Below are 16,561 nucleotides of genomic sequence, written 5' to 3'. Positions count from 1 at the left end.
CTGAAGCCGCTGATACTTTTCACAGCCGATTTTGCGAAAGCGATCGGATTCACGTTTTTGCCCAAAGCTGCATGTGCATAATCGTAGCAACGATCAGTTGTCCCGGAAATAGCCGGCGGATTTCCTTTCGATCAGCTGAAACTCCGACGTCTCTGTTCGTTGCGACGAGTTATCGGTGTTCGAAACCTTGAGAAGGTTTCGTTGCGAAAAAAAAAAAAAAAAAAAAAAAAAAAAAAAAAAAATAATTTATTGCCAGTTCATTGCGCATTTTTCTTTTTCTTTTCTTTTTCCACCGATTCGATGAAAATAGATAATACAGAGAGAGAGATAGAGCGAGATAGAGACAGATAGAAAATAAGAAATAAGTAGACGGAACGTAGAAAAAGTGAATATACACAAGTAAGCCAATAAATAAATAAATAAATACGAATACGGACTCTAAAGATATACATGTAAATATATATGTATGTACCAGCCGTGAAACGTGATTTATAGGTACAATTCTTTTTTTTATATATATATGTACATATGTGCATATATATATACATATATAAGCAATAGGAAAAAAAATTTCTTCTACGTGTATGTTTCTGCACACTAACCTGAGACAGAGGGAGTAGTTTTTATGTACTACGACTGACCTGTAGCAGAGAGCCATCAGAGCAAATACTATGAAAACACCCCCTACCACCGACATGAGCATACCAACTAAAAATACAGTGTTAGAGCCGTGGTAGTTCTCTGTGACGATCAGACGTGTTAGTTTTAGTTAGTTAGTTACATCGTATTTATTATCGCCGTCGTCGTCGGGGTGGGTCGCGTAAATATATAGTTTGATATCCAAATGTTTCGTATCAAGATGATCGAGTAGTGGTACCATTGTACAAGGATGATTTATATTTTCGTATCCGAGCGTCCCACAGCATGCAGACAGACAGAGATGGCAGTGACAGACAGAAACAGACAAGAAACAGAGAAGCCAGAATCAGCACATATACATATACATATATAGACGTATTTTTCAATGTTTCTATTTTTTTCTTTTTCATCAATGGTACGGAACATCGATCGATCGGTAAAATCTCCTCGATACGATCGGTGCGAACCATTATTTTACGTTCCCTTAGTTTAGATATATGACACTGTTAGATTCTGTATTACTAAGGATATGTGTATTATATATTTTCTTGGTATTTCCGTCGTCGCAAATCGAGCATCCGTGGTCTCGAGTTGCGGGCGGAGGTCGATTTTCAACCGATTTTCAACCGATTTTCAACCGATTTTCAACCGATTTTTAACCGATTTTCATTCGTCTTTCCTTTTATAGATATTCTCATTTGTCGCGAACGGTACGAAGGGACGATGTATTATTTTTTTTTTCTTCTTTTTTTAGTCTCACTCTAATTAGCCTCGTTCATGCTTTTATTGGGCATACAAGCAGCTGGCACATTGGCGTTTTGGTATCGTACACTCTAAGGGACGATGCAGCGTTCGCGTCGTTGCGACTTTCATTGAAATTCGTGGGATTCCTGGTATATTTAACCCGCTCCTCGTCCCTCGGTGTGCGACAGTATAGATCCGTCTCGCTCGTGCAGCATAGTCACGATCATCGTGATCATTCAAAACGCGCTATGCGAGCACGAGCACATTCAGAGCACACCATCGAAGAAACATTAGGATATACAGGCTGTCTTGTAACTCTGATTGACCAACCTCGAGTTAATCAGAAAAAATGTTAATTAAGTTATTACAAGGGAATATTAATTGGGATTACCCGATCCTACCCGATACTAACCGGCCCTACCCGACCCGAGATTCGGGACACCCATCAAAAAATATATCTTCAAATCGTGTTTCTAATTAATTTCTTAGCATAGAAAAACAGCAATCGGTTACACGACACCCTGTATACATGTATACACAGGGTGAGCCATGCACCTATTCCAGGTGATAACTCCGTTATTAACGCATTTATAAAAAAATGCCAAAGGAGAAAAATAAATGGTTCGAAGAGTACAACATTCGTAGGACCTTAGATTTTTTTAAATGCAAACAGTGCACGTGTAATTAACAATTGCATATTTTTTTTTTGCACAGATTGATTCCCCTGTTAGTTCTGTCTAAAAAAGTATAAGTAGTTCTTCTTTTTTTTTCAGTACTTTTCAAACCATTTATTTTTCTCCTTTGACATTTTTTTCAGTTATCAGCTGAAACACTTACATGGCCCACCCTGTATATAAATATATATATATGTATAAGATGTACGCATATAATATTCACGTATATATATATATATATATATATACATAAACGAACATCGAGTAAGTAGGCTAAGATGAATCAATATTATGAGAGCAATTGATGGCCGCGTGCGATGCCTCATCATCCAGCTAGCCACGTATTACTTGACAACGACACAGGCGTTGCTCGAATCCACTCAACAACTTTTATTTTGCTACTGTACCTGTAGCAAATAGCCATTAGTGCAAAACAAATGAAGACTGCTTTCACCACACCGACCAGGATTAATACCATCGCTCCGGTGCTAAGAGTGTTGTTAGTTGCTTCTGAAACGACCAATTATTTCGTAACCTACGCGTGTCCAGATCGTACGACTTAATCCGCGTGTTTGGATCTCGTACGATCCTCTTCCCATCGTAATCTTTTCAAGGACGAAATGCTACAATTTTTTCAAAAAAGAAAAAAAAAAAAAAAGAAAAACTCTTTCACGAGCCGAAGTATCCCTGAAAAGATTGCGAACATATTCCGTTCCCAACATCGTCCCTGAAACGCAACGGTGCCAAGATTACGCGGTTTCTATTCTCTATTCAACCATCCCCCGGTTCCAGGGGTGTATTTACCCTTAGGGGACCCCCGAAATTTATTTCAAAAATTTTTGATGCATTCCTGTTAGATTCCCTTGGACCGCGTAAGCTTGGTCGAAAAACGAAATTCAATGACAAATCGCATCGCTCGTCACGAACGAAATAGATTACGATTCGAAGGAAACTCCCATCGACGATGTTCTCGTGATCGATTTCGCTCGAAAGCAGGAACAAAGCATTTCAGCCTAACGAGGGGTACGATTTATTTCTCGGTTGGAGTCGAAAGTGAAGATAGGTAAGCTTATCTACCCGTCTTATATATATATACGTATGTACGGAGAACACATCGAATCATATGTGCACAGCTGTTGGTATGGCCCCAAATAATCAGGCGGCTATCCCGACGGGGAAATATTCGTCTCATTGCGAATCACGTCCGAATGATCGAAAGAATGTCTGTCTTAAAAGATCACAGGGCACGGTAGAATATCGCTGAATCAGTAGAACTGGTCGATCATTAATCAGACTTGGCTTTGTTTAGTTTAGGATATCTCTGGGAGGGGGGCGAGTAACGTTTTTATTTTACCATTATCACCATTGTTTTAAAATAAAGGAAGAATTTGTATTTATTTTTTAAGTCCATTAAGGCGCTTCTCCCTGGTCCGTCGCGCAGAGATATCGCGTTCGGCAAGCTTCCCCACCGTACCGTGCGATTATTATGCGCAAATAGTATCATAATCTATAATCTATCGCTAAATTATTCGGTCTGTAAGAAATGGAAGCGGAGTAGCTTCGATTTCTCGCTCGTCAATCGTGGAAAATTGGACGGTCGTTAACGAATCAGAACTTACCGTAGGGGGTCTCTTTCTTCACCAATTTAGGATCAGTACTATTTTTACCCGATGATTCGGTGCTAGACGTAGTGGGCGGGTGAGTCGGTATTTCCTGCACGATGGAGCAATCCGGTCCGCTCCATCCTGGATAGCAGTAACATTTGTTCGCGTTTGTGCAAACCTGTCAGAATAATTCCCTGTTATTATCAACCGGTACCATTTATCGAGAAACATGATTATTCATCTACTTACGCCATTTCCCGAGCACTCGTTGTTGTTGTGATTGCTGGGACAGTGTTCTTTGTCTATGAGCGGGAATCGACTGGTGCAGGTCTGGTTCACGCAAATCTGGAACACCGGCAAGTTACCGAAACCGTTTGACAAACTTTCCTCCGCGTTCAATTCGCGCTCGTTTTACTAAGCCCAACGACACGTATATAGATCGAAGGTAAACAGATTTGTTTGCTCGCTGTGCCACCGGCTAACACGGTATACACGGTTCCCCCCCTGTCGACTTTGCATAATCCGTTTTATAGCGACGACGAATCCGCGTCCGGGTATCGTAGCCGAAAACTGGCACGGAGTTTCGTTTAATTAACCACGGATAGGGAGATCATAACGAAACTTACCAAATTGTCGCCGCACGATGTGCCGTCGCGAACCAACCCCATTCGCGGCATCTCCGATCCCTCCACCTTCCCAGTGGTCGATCTTTCATTCGAAACACATAATTGGTTTAATTAATTCGATTTTAATTGGAAACGTAAGGGTACCGCTTACTTGCACTCGTATTCTTTCCCCTTTATCGAGATGATGGTCCTCGAATGATCCATACCGCCCATCACCGGCTGTTTGCTACCCTGTTGGCACTGAAGCGAGCCGCAACGGACGTTCCTAAGGAACGAGGGGAGAATCGATCGTGTCGGTCGGAACCATCGGTCGAACGTAATTCAGTTTACTCACTCTGGCTCGCATTTAATGTAGTGACCGGAAGCGTCGGTGCCGCAGTGTCCAGTCAGCGAGCCCTTGGAATTAAATTGCTCGAAGCACTGTTTGTCGGCAACCACGCCACCGTATCCCCAGATTTGATCGCATTGTAGATCCAACGCCGGGCACTCGCCGTTGAAACAGTATCCTTGATCGTTCGAGCAAGGTATACCGTTTTTCTTGTAAACGTCCACGGGACATTGGCCCGACTCGCCGGAACATACTTCCGGCAGGTCGCACTCGTTCGTCGAATCCCGGCACACCACGCCCCGTTTCAGCAACTGCATTTTTACAGAAAATACCAGGTCGGGTTAAACCTTTCTCTCTATTTACACTCGAATGGAAAGATCTTTTTTCATCGTATATCCACGCGTTTATTGTATTTCTCGTTATCGAGCACGTACATCTTTCGCAGCAGGTACGTTCGGCACGTTCCAAGATTCTTTGCCGATAGAACCGGGGCTCCGGAGCCGACGGTTAAGCGAATCGTGGGATTAGGGATGTGACGAAGCAGGAAAGATTCCCCTGTCACGTATCCTAAGAATTTCTTCAGTATTTTACCTTGCAATTGCTGCAGCAAGGACCGCTCGCGCATTCCGCTTCGGAGGTGAGCTTGCAGGTGATTGGATCGCAGCAAGGGTCGATCTTGGGGCATTCGTCGATCGAGCCGCAGTCGCATTCCTCGTCGTCGTCGATCACCTTGTTCCCGCAAGATGTCCTCATTTCCACCTGTCGCCATAGAAAGGAAGCAAAAAGCGATATTTAGAGTAAGTTAGGTGTATTGGATCGAGGGTGGGGAGGAGTTGGGTTGGGTTGGGTCGGGTTAGGTCGGGCAAGGATCGCGTCGAGTCGGACCGGTTTGGGCGAGGTGGGGGGAAGTCGGATAAGAATCGGATCGACTCGAGTGGGGTCGGGTAAGGATCGCGTTGGGTCGGATCGATTCGGGTGGGGTCGGGTTAGGTCGGGCAAGGATCGCGTCGAGTCGGACCGGTTTGGGCGAGGTGGGGGGAAGTCGGATAAGAATCGGATCGACTCGAGTGCGGTCGGGTAAGGATCGCGTTGGGTCGGATCGATTCGGGTGGGGTCGGGTTAGGTCGGGCAAGGATCGCGTCGAGTCGGACCGGTTTGGACGAGGTGGGGGGAAGTCGGATAAGAATCGGATCGACTCGAGTGGGGTCGGGTAAGGATCGCGTTGGGTCGGATCGATTCGGGTGGGGTCGGGTTAGGTCGGGCAAGGATCGCGTCGAGTCGGACCGGTTTGGGCGAGGTGGGGGGAAGTCGGATAAGAATCGTGTCGGGTCGACTCGAGTGGAGTCGGGTGAGGATCGCGTTGAGTCGGATCGCTTCGGGCGAGGTCGAATGGGGTCGGGTTGCCTCGAGTCGGCTCAAATCGCACCGGATCGGGCCTTATCGCTACTAGGAAATACTCTTTAGAATCAGAACAAGAAATTAAGTCAGAATCCCCCTCCAGCTATTCGCTAATTTACTTTCCCGCCAGCTTGAAAAGCAGTTCGCGGTTCGTTTCGCCGCGATCCTCTTACCGCCCCTTTCCTCCTACTTACCTCGTTCGGTTTGTTAAGAAGACAAAACCCCTTGCCGGCTCTCAACGAATCTATGTAATCCATTTTACTACACTCGGAAAACTTGTACGGTTGAACGTTTTCCAATCCGACGATCGACTGAGCCATGATGCACCCGTGCCAGTCGCGGCAGATGCATTCGCTCCCTGAAAAATCATTCCAACGTTTCCCAAATCTGATAAATCGTATAATCAAAATCGAAACTAACTTCTATCGTCATGAGCCATGCCGATATTGTGTCCAATCATGTGAGCCATAGTGCCGGCCAACAGATGAGGTTCGTACACGTTCAAATCGACGCTGATTCCTACGGCTTTCTGTTTGCAGATGGTCAGATACTCGGCCATCCCCAATTCTCCACCCGCGAATATTTCACCCCTGAATGGAACGTAGGGATATTTTATAAACCAATCAATAATCCGTCTATCAGAATACTTACGTGAGAAGTTGGGTAGTATCTTCGTCCACCTGGTACATCCTTCGTACCGTGTAGTCGTTTAAATTCCGCAGAGCGATGCTGATGTCCATACCCTTGCTGATGTCCGCCTGGTTGGTGCTCTGCCAGGTTTCGATGTATGTGACTGAGACTCTAGTGTTTAACGTACGGAAATACTGCAAAAGTGAAAGGATACGATTAACTTCGATCAGATCCAGGTACCTCGATCGGGTTAATTAACGGTCCTCACCAAATCCGCGATATTGGCGACTTGGATGGCATCGTGAACAACCTCCGCTCTGGTGCTACCGTTCCTCTTCTCGAACTGAACACAGGGAAAAAGAACGTTTCCTTTCATTTATCCTTAACTCTGTGTCCGTGTCTCGTTCGATCGTGAACCGATCTTTTATTTACGACACCGGGAAGGATCGTATCGATTCGTTTAAAGGTTCGATAACGATTATCGTTGAATCGGTATGTCGAGGAACGTACCAGGGAGTTTCCCAGACGTTCGGCTGCCACGAAACTTCGTAAACGACCCGGACGGCTCTTTGCTCTTAACGATTATGCCGATGATTGGCACTCGCGTAACTTCCGTTTATCGACTACCGGGGGAACGATAGGGGAACGAAGCGATACGATAGCATTGCCCTCGGGATAAAAGGAGATGGCGAGGAATAAAATTACTATACCATAGCCTTATCGATAATGATGGCAGTTTCGATGTATTTGGTTGTTTCACGGACGTCTCTCTTGTATCGATCGGAAGGGGTCTCCGATAGCCCCAGAACATGCTTCTGCCGGCGGCTCTTCGCACGCCACTCAAGGTTCCCCAAGTTAGCGCAGCCTTTGTTAGCCTTTGTTCGAGCTTCAAATATAACGTGAGGATGTTTCTGCTAAAAGAGAGGTCTGCATATAGTTAACATTCACCGAGGAGCTCGATGCCCGCTTTTAACGCCGCCTTGTTCTATCTCTACTCGATTAAGGGAAGTCCCTATCATTTTTCTTCTTAATTATTATCCCACGATTCTAAATGAACGATAGCCCAAGGGACACGCGAGATTCTACTTTCCTTTTCTTCGCCCCGTTGTTACCTCGAGACGTTTTCATGAATAATAACGAGGGCGCAGCTCATGCATAGAAAAACAACGTCTCCACTTGACTGGTCCTGTTTCGCGGAGGACGCAGCCGGTTACAAAATTTCCAAACCAACCTCGACGCGTTTCGATATTCAACGACGACCTGGTTTTCTCGACGAGCAAACAAGACGAGGACGATCCTCGGCTAGAGGAAATTCGTCGCGAGGCTCGTAAGAAATTAACCCTGGCTCGGTGATTCCGAGTCTGGCATCAGTTCCGGTCTAACTAGCGCGTACGAACAGCTGTGCCGAACAAACGTACCGATTTACCAGACGAATCTGCTTAACGCGATCCTCTCGGTTCGTCTGTCGCGGCGACGAAACCGAAATGGATTCAAAGAACGCGACGTGTTTGCAGTCCTCGAAACGGCTTCACAGGATTCGCTTCAACAAAGTACCTCTTTGATTCCACGTTTTTTCGCCCGAACGCCAGACAGATTATTTCTCCTGCTATTCGTTAACCCTTTAAATCGTTTTCAGTCAGTATTCAGTGAAAAATCGTATTTTTTTAACCGGAGGTAACAAGTGTATCGGGTAGATGTATCGAATATACATGGTACGTGTTAACGTGTTGATTGGTTCAGTGGAATTGGACATATATGGTCAGACATGTTAAAACTAATTAGATGATAAATTTACGAATTGAAGTTTCTAGATTAATAATTTGGAAAATTCGGGTATTCGGCTTCCAAAATATATCGGGCAAATTTTCGAAATCCCACCGGACCCGATCATTACTCGAGCGCGCCCGACTATTACCCGACCCGAGACCCGGACACCCGGGTACCCGAAGAAAATCTGACGGGCAAATTTTCGAAATCCCACCGGATCCGATCATTACTCGAGCGCACCCGATTATTACTCGACCCGAGACCCGGGTACCCGGGTACCCGAAGAAAATATGACGGGCAAATTTTCGAAATCCCACCGGACCCGATCATTACTCGAGCGCACCCGATTATTACCCGACCCGAGGCCCGGGTACCCGGGTACCCGAAGAAAATGTGACGGGCAAATTTTCGAAATTCCATCGGATCCAATCATTACTCGAGCGCGCCCGATTATTACCCGATCCGAGACCCGGGTACCCGGGTACCCGAATTTTCAAATTGAAAAATAATAGTAAAATCTCTCAGGAACAGTTAAACTGACCGATAGATCGCCGCCATAAAATGGATGAATGACGAATGTCTCGTTGCCTAAATGAATAACACCGCTGACACCGTTACACGTGTGAAAAGCAGCGCTAGCTCCTGGATAATCCCTCACGGTGCCGTGATAGTAGCAATGCTCTATCTCCTGAAAAATAGTTGAAAGTAAAACGATAAACTCCCAGACGTTGATTCGAAACATTTCCGTTACCTGTTTTGAACTTTGTTCCACGCCGTCGGCTAAATAGTCTTTTTGCATAATATTCGGAGCTAGAAGTTGCCTGTAACACAGAATCGCCTCGATCAAGCACACCCTCGAGACAGGGTATGGTAAGTTACGAGCGGATAAGAAGCGGACAGGAGACGGACGGAAGGTAAAAGCGTACACATAAAAAGGATCTTCGTATCTCGAGAAACCTGATTACGTTCTCGTCATGCTGTCACTTACGTATTTAATTCTAAATCTAGGCGAAATTTATGATTAAAGGCCTTGATCAAAAGGGACGTCCGATGAAAATGTCTCCCCGTCTGAAAATTGAAAATCGAAGGAAACTATCGTTACGTCTGGTTAAGCGTTTTCGAACGCTTCCCCCTTTCTCCGTTAATCGTTCGACTTACTTTCATTCTGCCTCTCGAATTTTGATATCCACCCTCTCCGTATCCTCTTTGAGGAAACTAGAAACGTGAGAAAATTTTTCCTCGATCAACGATCGATCTTATCTTCTCCATCCCCGTAGCCGAACTTTCGGATAAATCAAATTACCTTGGATACGCTGACTTCTCTCGTGGATATCCCCATTTTCTCGTGATGCCGTAATTGTACTGGATAGATGATCTGATAGAAATGGGCCCCGATATTTCGTACTAGCTCTTGGTTCTGTCGATATTCTCGTAGTAGTCGTTCGACCTCACCTGAAATCAATTTCCCCGTTCAATCGATACGTGCCGATTCCGTCTCTTTCGATCTCTAATGTCATCTCTGCCGCCTTTGTCTCGACGGACGAAGAACCGTCACTGCCGATCATGGAAATCCCTCGCGGGACGAAACAAAATGCAGGTAACGATCGAATATGTTTTCACTTTGATCCCTTCGCGAACGTATCGTAGGTGACAAGGGTTCGCTCGAAGAGGAATCAAAGTCTCCTCGGACCGAGTGCAATTAGCAGATCGCGTCGAACGTTAACTTTGCTCCTTTCGCTCGGTTCCCCTGGTAAACCGGTTCCCGTGTCACCCAGCTGCGAATGAGTCGAGATAATCAGTGAAGGGCCTCCTCGAAGCGTGTAGCATCTAGTTTACCCTCTTATCGAGTGTCCGGGGCTTTGCCCGATTTAACCCGACCCATTCAAAATGAAGTGTATGGATAATTACTTGCCACGCTTCCCCTCCCTCCCGTCCCCGTTTCCACCCCCTCTGTGCCCGTGCCTCTTTCAACGCGACAAGACGTCGTCGTGTAATGAATTATCACGCGTCGTGCCGGCACTGTCACTCGAATCGAGTACCCCTGTACACACGGTTTCAATCTCCGTCCTATCTTTTTTTTTTTTTTTTCTTTTTTCATTTTACTGCCACTATTTTCGTTCGGTCGACACGGTTAAACGATTCAACCGCCCGCGTTTCGCTTTCAATTTCCGAACGAGAAAAAGAAGGTTTAGCCGTAGGTCGGTTCGTAACACCTGTTGACGAAATTGCGTTTAGCTACGGCCGGGATATGGGCGTCGTTTAGCCGAGGAAACGGTTGCGATAGCAGTTATGCTAATCTGTTGCTACTAACCCGTAACATCGCGTTAACGTTCTCCACCTACGAGTGCACGGAATTCCTGATAAAATTCAATGAAGCTAATCAAACGGACACGGGGAAGCTCGTGTTTTCCTCGATCATTTATCATTTAGGTTTAGATCGCAAGGTGGTCCGGGAATCCGAACATTCGGGTCGGGGAAAATTTTTTCGGGTACCCGAAATTTCGGGTATTGGCCATTACCCGACCCGAGATTCGAGTACTCGAAATTTTCGGATACTGGCCATTACCCGACCCGAGGTTCGGGTACCCGAAATTTTGGATATCGGGCATTACCCGACCCGAGGTTCGGGTATTGGCCATTACCCGACCCGAGATTCGAGTACTCGAAATTTTCGGGTACTGGCCATTACCCGATCCGAGGTTCGAGTACCCGAAATTTTCGGATACTGGCCATTACCCGACCCGAGGTTCGGGTACTCGAAATTTTGGATATCGGGCATTACCCGACCCGAGGTTCGGGTACTGGCCATTACCCGACCCGAGATTCGAGTACTCGAAATTTTCGGGTACTGGCCGTTACCCGACCCGAGGTTCGAGTACCCGAAATTTTCGGATACTGGCCATTACCCGACCCGAGGTTCGGGTACCCGAAATTTTGGATATCGGGCATTACCCGACCCGAGATTCGAGTACTCGAAATTTTCGGGTACTGGCCATTACCCGACCCGAGGTTCGAGTACCCGAAATTTTCGGGTACTGGCCATTACCCGATCCGACCCGACGATGGGGTGCCCGCGTACCCTAAATTTTTTTTCTAATATTTTCAACAAAAATCCAAATAGAATTTCCATCGTGATATATTTTTCGAGCCTTTCGTCGGTGAGTAGGTATTTCTTTCTCCGTACTTCCTCGTCGAGACGCGATTTGCAGACCGCGTAGCCAAGGAGACGCAGCCGGTGAATTGAATTTTCAGAAGCGGTAGTAACCGATTAAGCTCGGCTGTTCACGAGGTTGTCAAGCTGGCAGGCAGTTTATCGTCGTTGCCTGTTACGTACGTTTGCTCGTGCAAAGCCGCGACGCGCGACTACTCGGAACCGGGAATCGCGATTAATTGAAGCTACACGACAGGTTATTACATCCCGTTTCGCGGCCGACGAAATTCATGGCGAATTTACTTTTCGACACCCGCGACACCCTCCGGCCCCCGCGCCCTTCCACCGACCCCGTCCATTCGGTCAGCTACAAGTGTAACGAAATACCGGGATGAATATTAATTTTCTTGGGAAACGCTTGCGAGAAGGTTTTCCTTTTAGGCGCTCGTTTGCAATTTAAATCCGTACACTTTTTCCCCCCTCGCGGGACGTCAAACGGGATTGTCCCGTGGAAACGAAAGAAACATGCGGGCAGCCTCGTTAAACAAAAGAAAATTGTGCGCCTCGAAATACCAACGAGATACAGCGCCTTTCAAAAGTCGACGAGCTTTCCACCCCCTGATTCGCATAGGTTCGACGAGGGTGGAAAAGATTTTGACGATCGCGCAATCGCGATCGGTTCCATCATCGGCCCGATTTATACGGCTCGTTGCGTCGTCCTCTCGTCTAAAATTTAACCCAATTTAAGTTTCGTGTTTCCAGCCAATCACCGCTGTTGACTTAACAATAAACCATTCTCGGCCCGTCCGAGAACTAGATGTAACCGTAGATCGAGTTTACCAGGGAAGTGCTGCAATGCGGTCTCCTCCCTCCCGTTGTGTAGTTCGACGCGATCGCAAACCAGATTTTCACGATTCTTCTATTCCAGTTGTTCTTAAGCCCTTAATATACCAAGGTATAAGGTACGATAATCAATGATTCATTTTTTATATGCAAAATTATTTTTCATTTTTTATAGTGCGGGTACCCGAAAATTTGTCCCATTGGGGTCCTAAAATTTTATTAAATTCGGACGACACTCTGAAAGTTTGTTTAACATGCAAATTTATTCGGGTACCCGATATTACCCGACTCGAGACTCGGGTACCCGTCATTACCCGATTGAGATTCGGGTACCCGTCATTACCCGATTGAGACTCGGGTACCCGTAATTACCCGATTGAGACTCGGGTACCCGAATTTTACCCCCACTCTCCTATAATTTCCACGATAGCATGAATACAAAGGAGGAAGAAGAATGGTCGCACGAATCCTAGTCGAGCGGTGCGTTTCAAAAGGAAAGACCGACTTTGACGAGAAGTTTGCACGCATTGTGCATTTACGCGATCGTCTCATAACTTCGGCTGCGTTTTCTTCTAAAGAAAAGGAGGAGGCGTAAGACGAACGTAACTCTTGCTTGTTCGAAAACTTTCACGAGCAATCTGGAAAATTACCCTGCAACACTTACCGCTGGGAGTTTCTTCGTTCCAAAAGGAATCATCTAAAGTGTAGTCGGCTTCTGCGAACAAAAAAGATGAAACATGTAATTAGATGGTAGTAGATCAGCGTTGAGGAGACGCATGCGTGAAATAAGGGCAGGTGATTCGAATCGATGCACGGGGGATGCGGAACGATCTAGTTTCTCCCGGAAAATTTCCAAGTTCGCGGGGAAAATTCCTATGGGAACGTACCCGTTCCGGAACGAAAAGCAACTTGTACCCCCAAAGGAATTTCGGACGGGTTACCTTGGGAATTTTCCACGGGATGGGAAAGTTTTCGCGAAAGTTTCGAGACTACATGCACCGATGGAACGATGGCAGCGGAACGTTGCCCCGGAAAAAAAAAAAAAAAAGATTGCCAGACCGTCCTCGAGACTCGTGTTATCGAAAAACGATAAAATGTCCGACGTTACGCACCCGCCAGCGATGCTTTAATTTTAACCCAAGGAACAACAAAGGAGGAAGCGTTTTCAAGGAAACGAACGTAATCGGGTGAACGGTTTCGAACAGTTTCCCGAAACCACTCGGCCCGCATCGGAAGCGAAAACTAACGCGCTTTATCGGGAAAGTTTTTAATCTCTTTATCTGCTCGAACTTTGATACCGATGTTATTAAAAGCTGATTCGCGTTTCCAATCGCGTCCGCGTGAAAACACCTATCGAACATCGTTATAACATCAAAATATTTCGATGATAACATCTTTCAATTTTTAACGATTTTGATTTTTCATTAAATTGAATTGCGGGTACCCGAATGTTCGGGTCGGGTAGGGCGAAACCTCGAGAATTTATTTAGCTATCCGTACTTTTCGATCCGAATTCTCGGGTACCCGGGCTTCGGGTCGGGTCGGGTCGGGTACCCGAAAAATGTATATTTTCGACAAATTTTCAGAATCTCCTTTAAAGCCAATAAAATTCCTAACTCGATCTTGACCCGAATTTTCGGGTACCCAGAGCTAGAAAAATTTTTATCCAAATTATTACCAAAGCTAGAAAAATTTCCAATAATGTTTCCTCTAGAAATTCGAGTGCCACCCAAATACAAGCGCGAAGGTTTCGATGCGAACGACTCGAGACTCGTTCAATCTTCTCGCAATTCCAATGCACTAGTTTACGTCTGTATCTCAGCTTGATGCATACAGAACGAGCGATTTCGAAACAGCAGCATCGCCATAAAGAACGATATCCCTTCGTAAGGACGTTCGGTGGATCTCGACCTAAATCTGATCCAGGATCGCGGAACGATGCTGAACGCAGCATCGCAAACCATTTCGAAGGCAGGATTTTCCGAGTCGGCGGTTCCCTGTTCTCGTAAACCGTCACGTATCGCTGCAGCCACCAATCAGTGACCGTCACGGTTCGTCGATTTTCTCTCCTCGTATAACCCCGTTCGCCACCTGGGCGTTTAGCGCATTCGGCAAAGTTGCGATGTCTGCGAAAGCGTCGAACCGCCTCGACGATAGATCCTCCGGTTTTTTCGGTATTTTCTTAGGAATCAATCCATTTCTTTTCTCGACCACCTCGTCGATTGGAAAAGGCGCGAAGAATACACGTGTCCGTGGGAAAAATATAGGAGAACCGAGGACAGCCAGCAGGGTGGGGGGGGGGGGGGGGGATAGGAGGAAACTTTTCTCCAAAGTTTCATTAAAGCTCGCGAAACTTTTTCATCTCCGTAGCCATCCGGGGGTTTCATAAAATTCATAAAATGGACGGTGTGCAGATAAAAAGACTGGCTTTCCAGTGGCCTAGTTCGCCGTGGTATACGAAAAATAAGCCCGAGGCGAAGAGGGCCTCGAATAGATGATAGTCAATGACGGTATTTCTATAGGGGCTCGGCCGTGGGCAAGAGAGACACTCAGGTGGAAGGCGTGTACGGGCAGAAAAATTCAGCCGGGGGTAATCGACGCGCTCGAAATTACTTCTGTTTCCCTCGTCTCTTCCTTTCCTTTACTCTCATCCTTCCTTCCTTCTTTAATAACTAATCGTCCGGTTAGAGTACGTTCCCCTCTCGAAGGTTGAACGCTCTCTCGGCCGGCTCTTTCCTTGATAAATGTACACGGTTTGTCAGCACGCGACGCGACCGAAGGGGGATGAAAAAGAAAGAAATGAAGGAAAACGAATTTCACCGTGGCTTAACCTCTCGATGAATCCTCTCCTTACGATTCTCTGTCGAGGAGAGGCAAACCGGGAACCGGCCGCGAATTTCAACCCTCTCGCGATTGTTCGAATCGTTCCAGCAACGACTTTGAACACAGAAGTCGCGTTACAATTGTTCCCTGCACGCGACTAAATCAATTTCATTGACCGAGGTACTGGGGGCGGGCCTTTCTTCGTCGTACCGACAAACTTCTCGAGTGCTTGTTGTCGGCGAAACACGCTCCGAGCGTATTGTACGATCGAGCAACAGGGCTGGCCGTGGCATAATGCTCGCGCGTTGAAATTAAACGGTTCAGAAATTCCTGTAATCCTACTGGTCGACGGAGCAAACGGGAATGATTTACGTGGAACGAGTACAATGAAAGATTTCATTAACTGGTTGACTCGCGTTGTGAATTTCACCCTCGCATGGGGTCGATAGTGGCCCAAATTAAAAAAACAACATATCCAAGGATATTAAGTTAAAGTTAAATGCATAATTTTGAAGCGAAAGGGAAGAATAATTGTAAATGTGAGATGTAAAGTTAGATTAAAATTGAGTCTCTCTCCATGGTCCGCCATGCAGTACGAAAAATACTCAAAGGGTGAGACAGATTTTAATGATAATTAGTCTCTTTTTGAATAACTATTACATAAAAATTATCATTAAAAAAAAAAAATTTTTTTGGGAACCAAGGATTTGAACCGAGGACCTGTAAACTACAAGTGATGGATCTCCTCCGTGGTTAAACACCTGATTCGTAATCTAAAGGTCCTCGGTTCAAATCCCGGGTTACTGTTTTTTTTTTTTTTTTTTTTATAATGATAATTTTTATGTAATAGTTATTCAAAGGGAGACAAATTATCATTAAAAAAAAAAAATGTTGGGAATCAAGGATTGGAACCATGGATCTCTAGATTGCGAATTGTATGTGTGAGTCTGTCATACTTCTCAATGTAAGCAGTAACTAACTGTAATTGTTAATATCTTTTAAACAATTAACCGTCTGCCCCCAAAAGAGGGTATAGGCGTGTTCAGCTCGACGAGCTCTACAAGCTGGCAAAGTTTCATTAATAAGTGAGTGTAACACTTGGGTAGTTCTCCTTGTTAGAGTTAAATGTATAATTTTGAAACGAAAGAGAAGAATAATTGTAAATGTGAGATGCAAGGTTAGATTAAAATCGAGTCCCTCTCCATGGTCCGCCATGCAGTACGAAAAATACTGAAAGGGTGAGACAGAGAATCCCGATCGAAAAAACACCCCGAAGAAACGTACGTCTGTTAGAGAAATAAAAGAAAAGTTTGCCGCACACCATCGGGGCGATT

At 45.7% G+C, this 16,561-nt stretch overlaps 1 protein-coding gene across 4 annotated transcripts in view; it reads right to left on the bottom strand.

Moving 5' to 3' along the window:
- mmd (disintegrin and metalloproteinase domain-containing protein mind-meld) overlaps positions 1 to 16,561 on the bottom strand; it is a 48,160-nt gene that overhangs the window by 9,535 nt on the left and 22,064 nt on the right. The window contains exons 2-19 of one of the 4 annotated variants that reach the window (XM_034329582.2): positions 13,069 to 13,119; positions 9,714 to 9,862; positions 9,569 to 9,625; positions 9,399 to 9,502; positions 9,162 to 9,231; positions 8,952 to 9,098; positions 7,354 to 7,557; positions 6,912 to 6,986; positions 6,665 to 6,837; positions 6,434 to 6,603; positions 6,208 to 6,371; positions 5,207 to 5,374; positions 4,622 to 4,926; positions 4,439 to 4,552; positions 4,288 to 4,369; positions 3,911 to 4,006; positions 3,677 to 3,839; positions 603 to 741 (exon numbers count right to left, since the gene is read on the bottom strand). In XM_034329582.2, the coding sequence (XP_034185473.1) occupies positions 603 to 741; positions 3,677 to 3,839; positions 3,911 to 4,006; positions 4,288 to 4,369; positions 4,439 to 4,552; positions 4,622 to 4,926; positions 5,207 to 5,374; positions 6,208 to 6,371; positions 6,434 to 6,603; positions 6,665 to 6,837; positions 6,912 to 6,986; positions 7,354 to 7,557; positions 8,952 to 9,098; positions 9,162 to 9,231; positions 9,399 to 9,502; positions 9,569 to 9,625; positions 9,714 to 9,862; positions 13,069 to 13,119 (2,431 nt within the window). The remainder of the gene's footprint in view (positions 1 to 602; positions 742 to 3,676; positions 3,840 to 3,910; positions 4,007 to 4,287; positions 4,370 to 4,438; positions 4,553 to 4,621; positions 4,927 to 5,206; positions 5,375 to 6,207; positions 6,372 to 6,433; positions 6,604 to 6,664; positions 6,838 to 6,911; positions 6,987 to 7,353; positions 7,558 to 8,951; positions 9,099 to 9,161; positions 9,232 to 9,398; positions 9,503 to 9,568; positions 9,626 to 9,713; positions 9,863 to 13,068; positions 13,120 to 16,561) is intronic. The other 3 variants (XM_034329583.2, XM_034329585.2, XM_034329584.2) reach the window with 3 other exon arrangements.

This window comes from Osmia lignaria, chromosome 8 (assembly GCF_051020975.1).
Source record: "Osmia lignaria lignaria isolate PbOS001 chromosome 8, iyOsmLign1, whole genome shotgun sequence".
NCBI lineage: Eukaryota > Metazoa > Arthropoda > Insecta > Hymenoptera > Megachilidae > Osmia > Osmia lignaria.
This window is presented reverse-complemented; position numbering and strand designations above follow the sequence as displayed.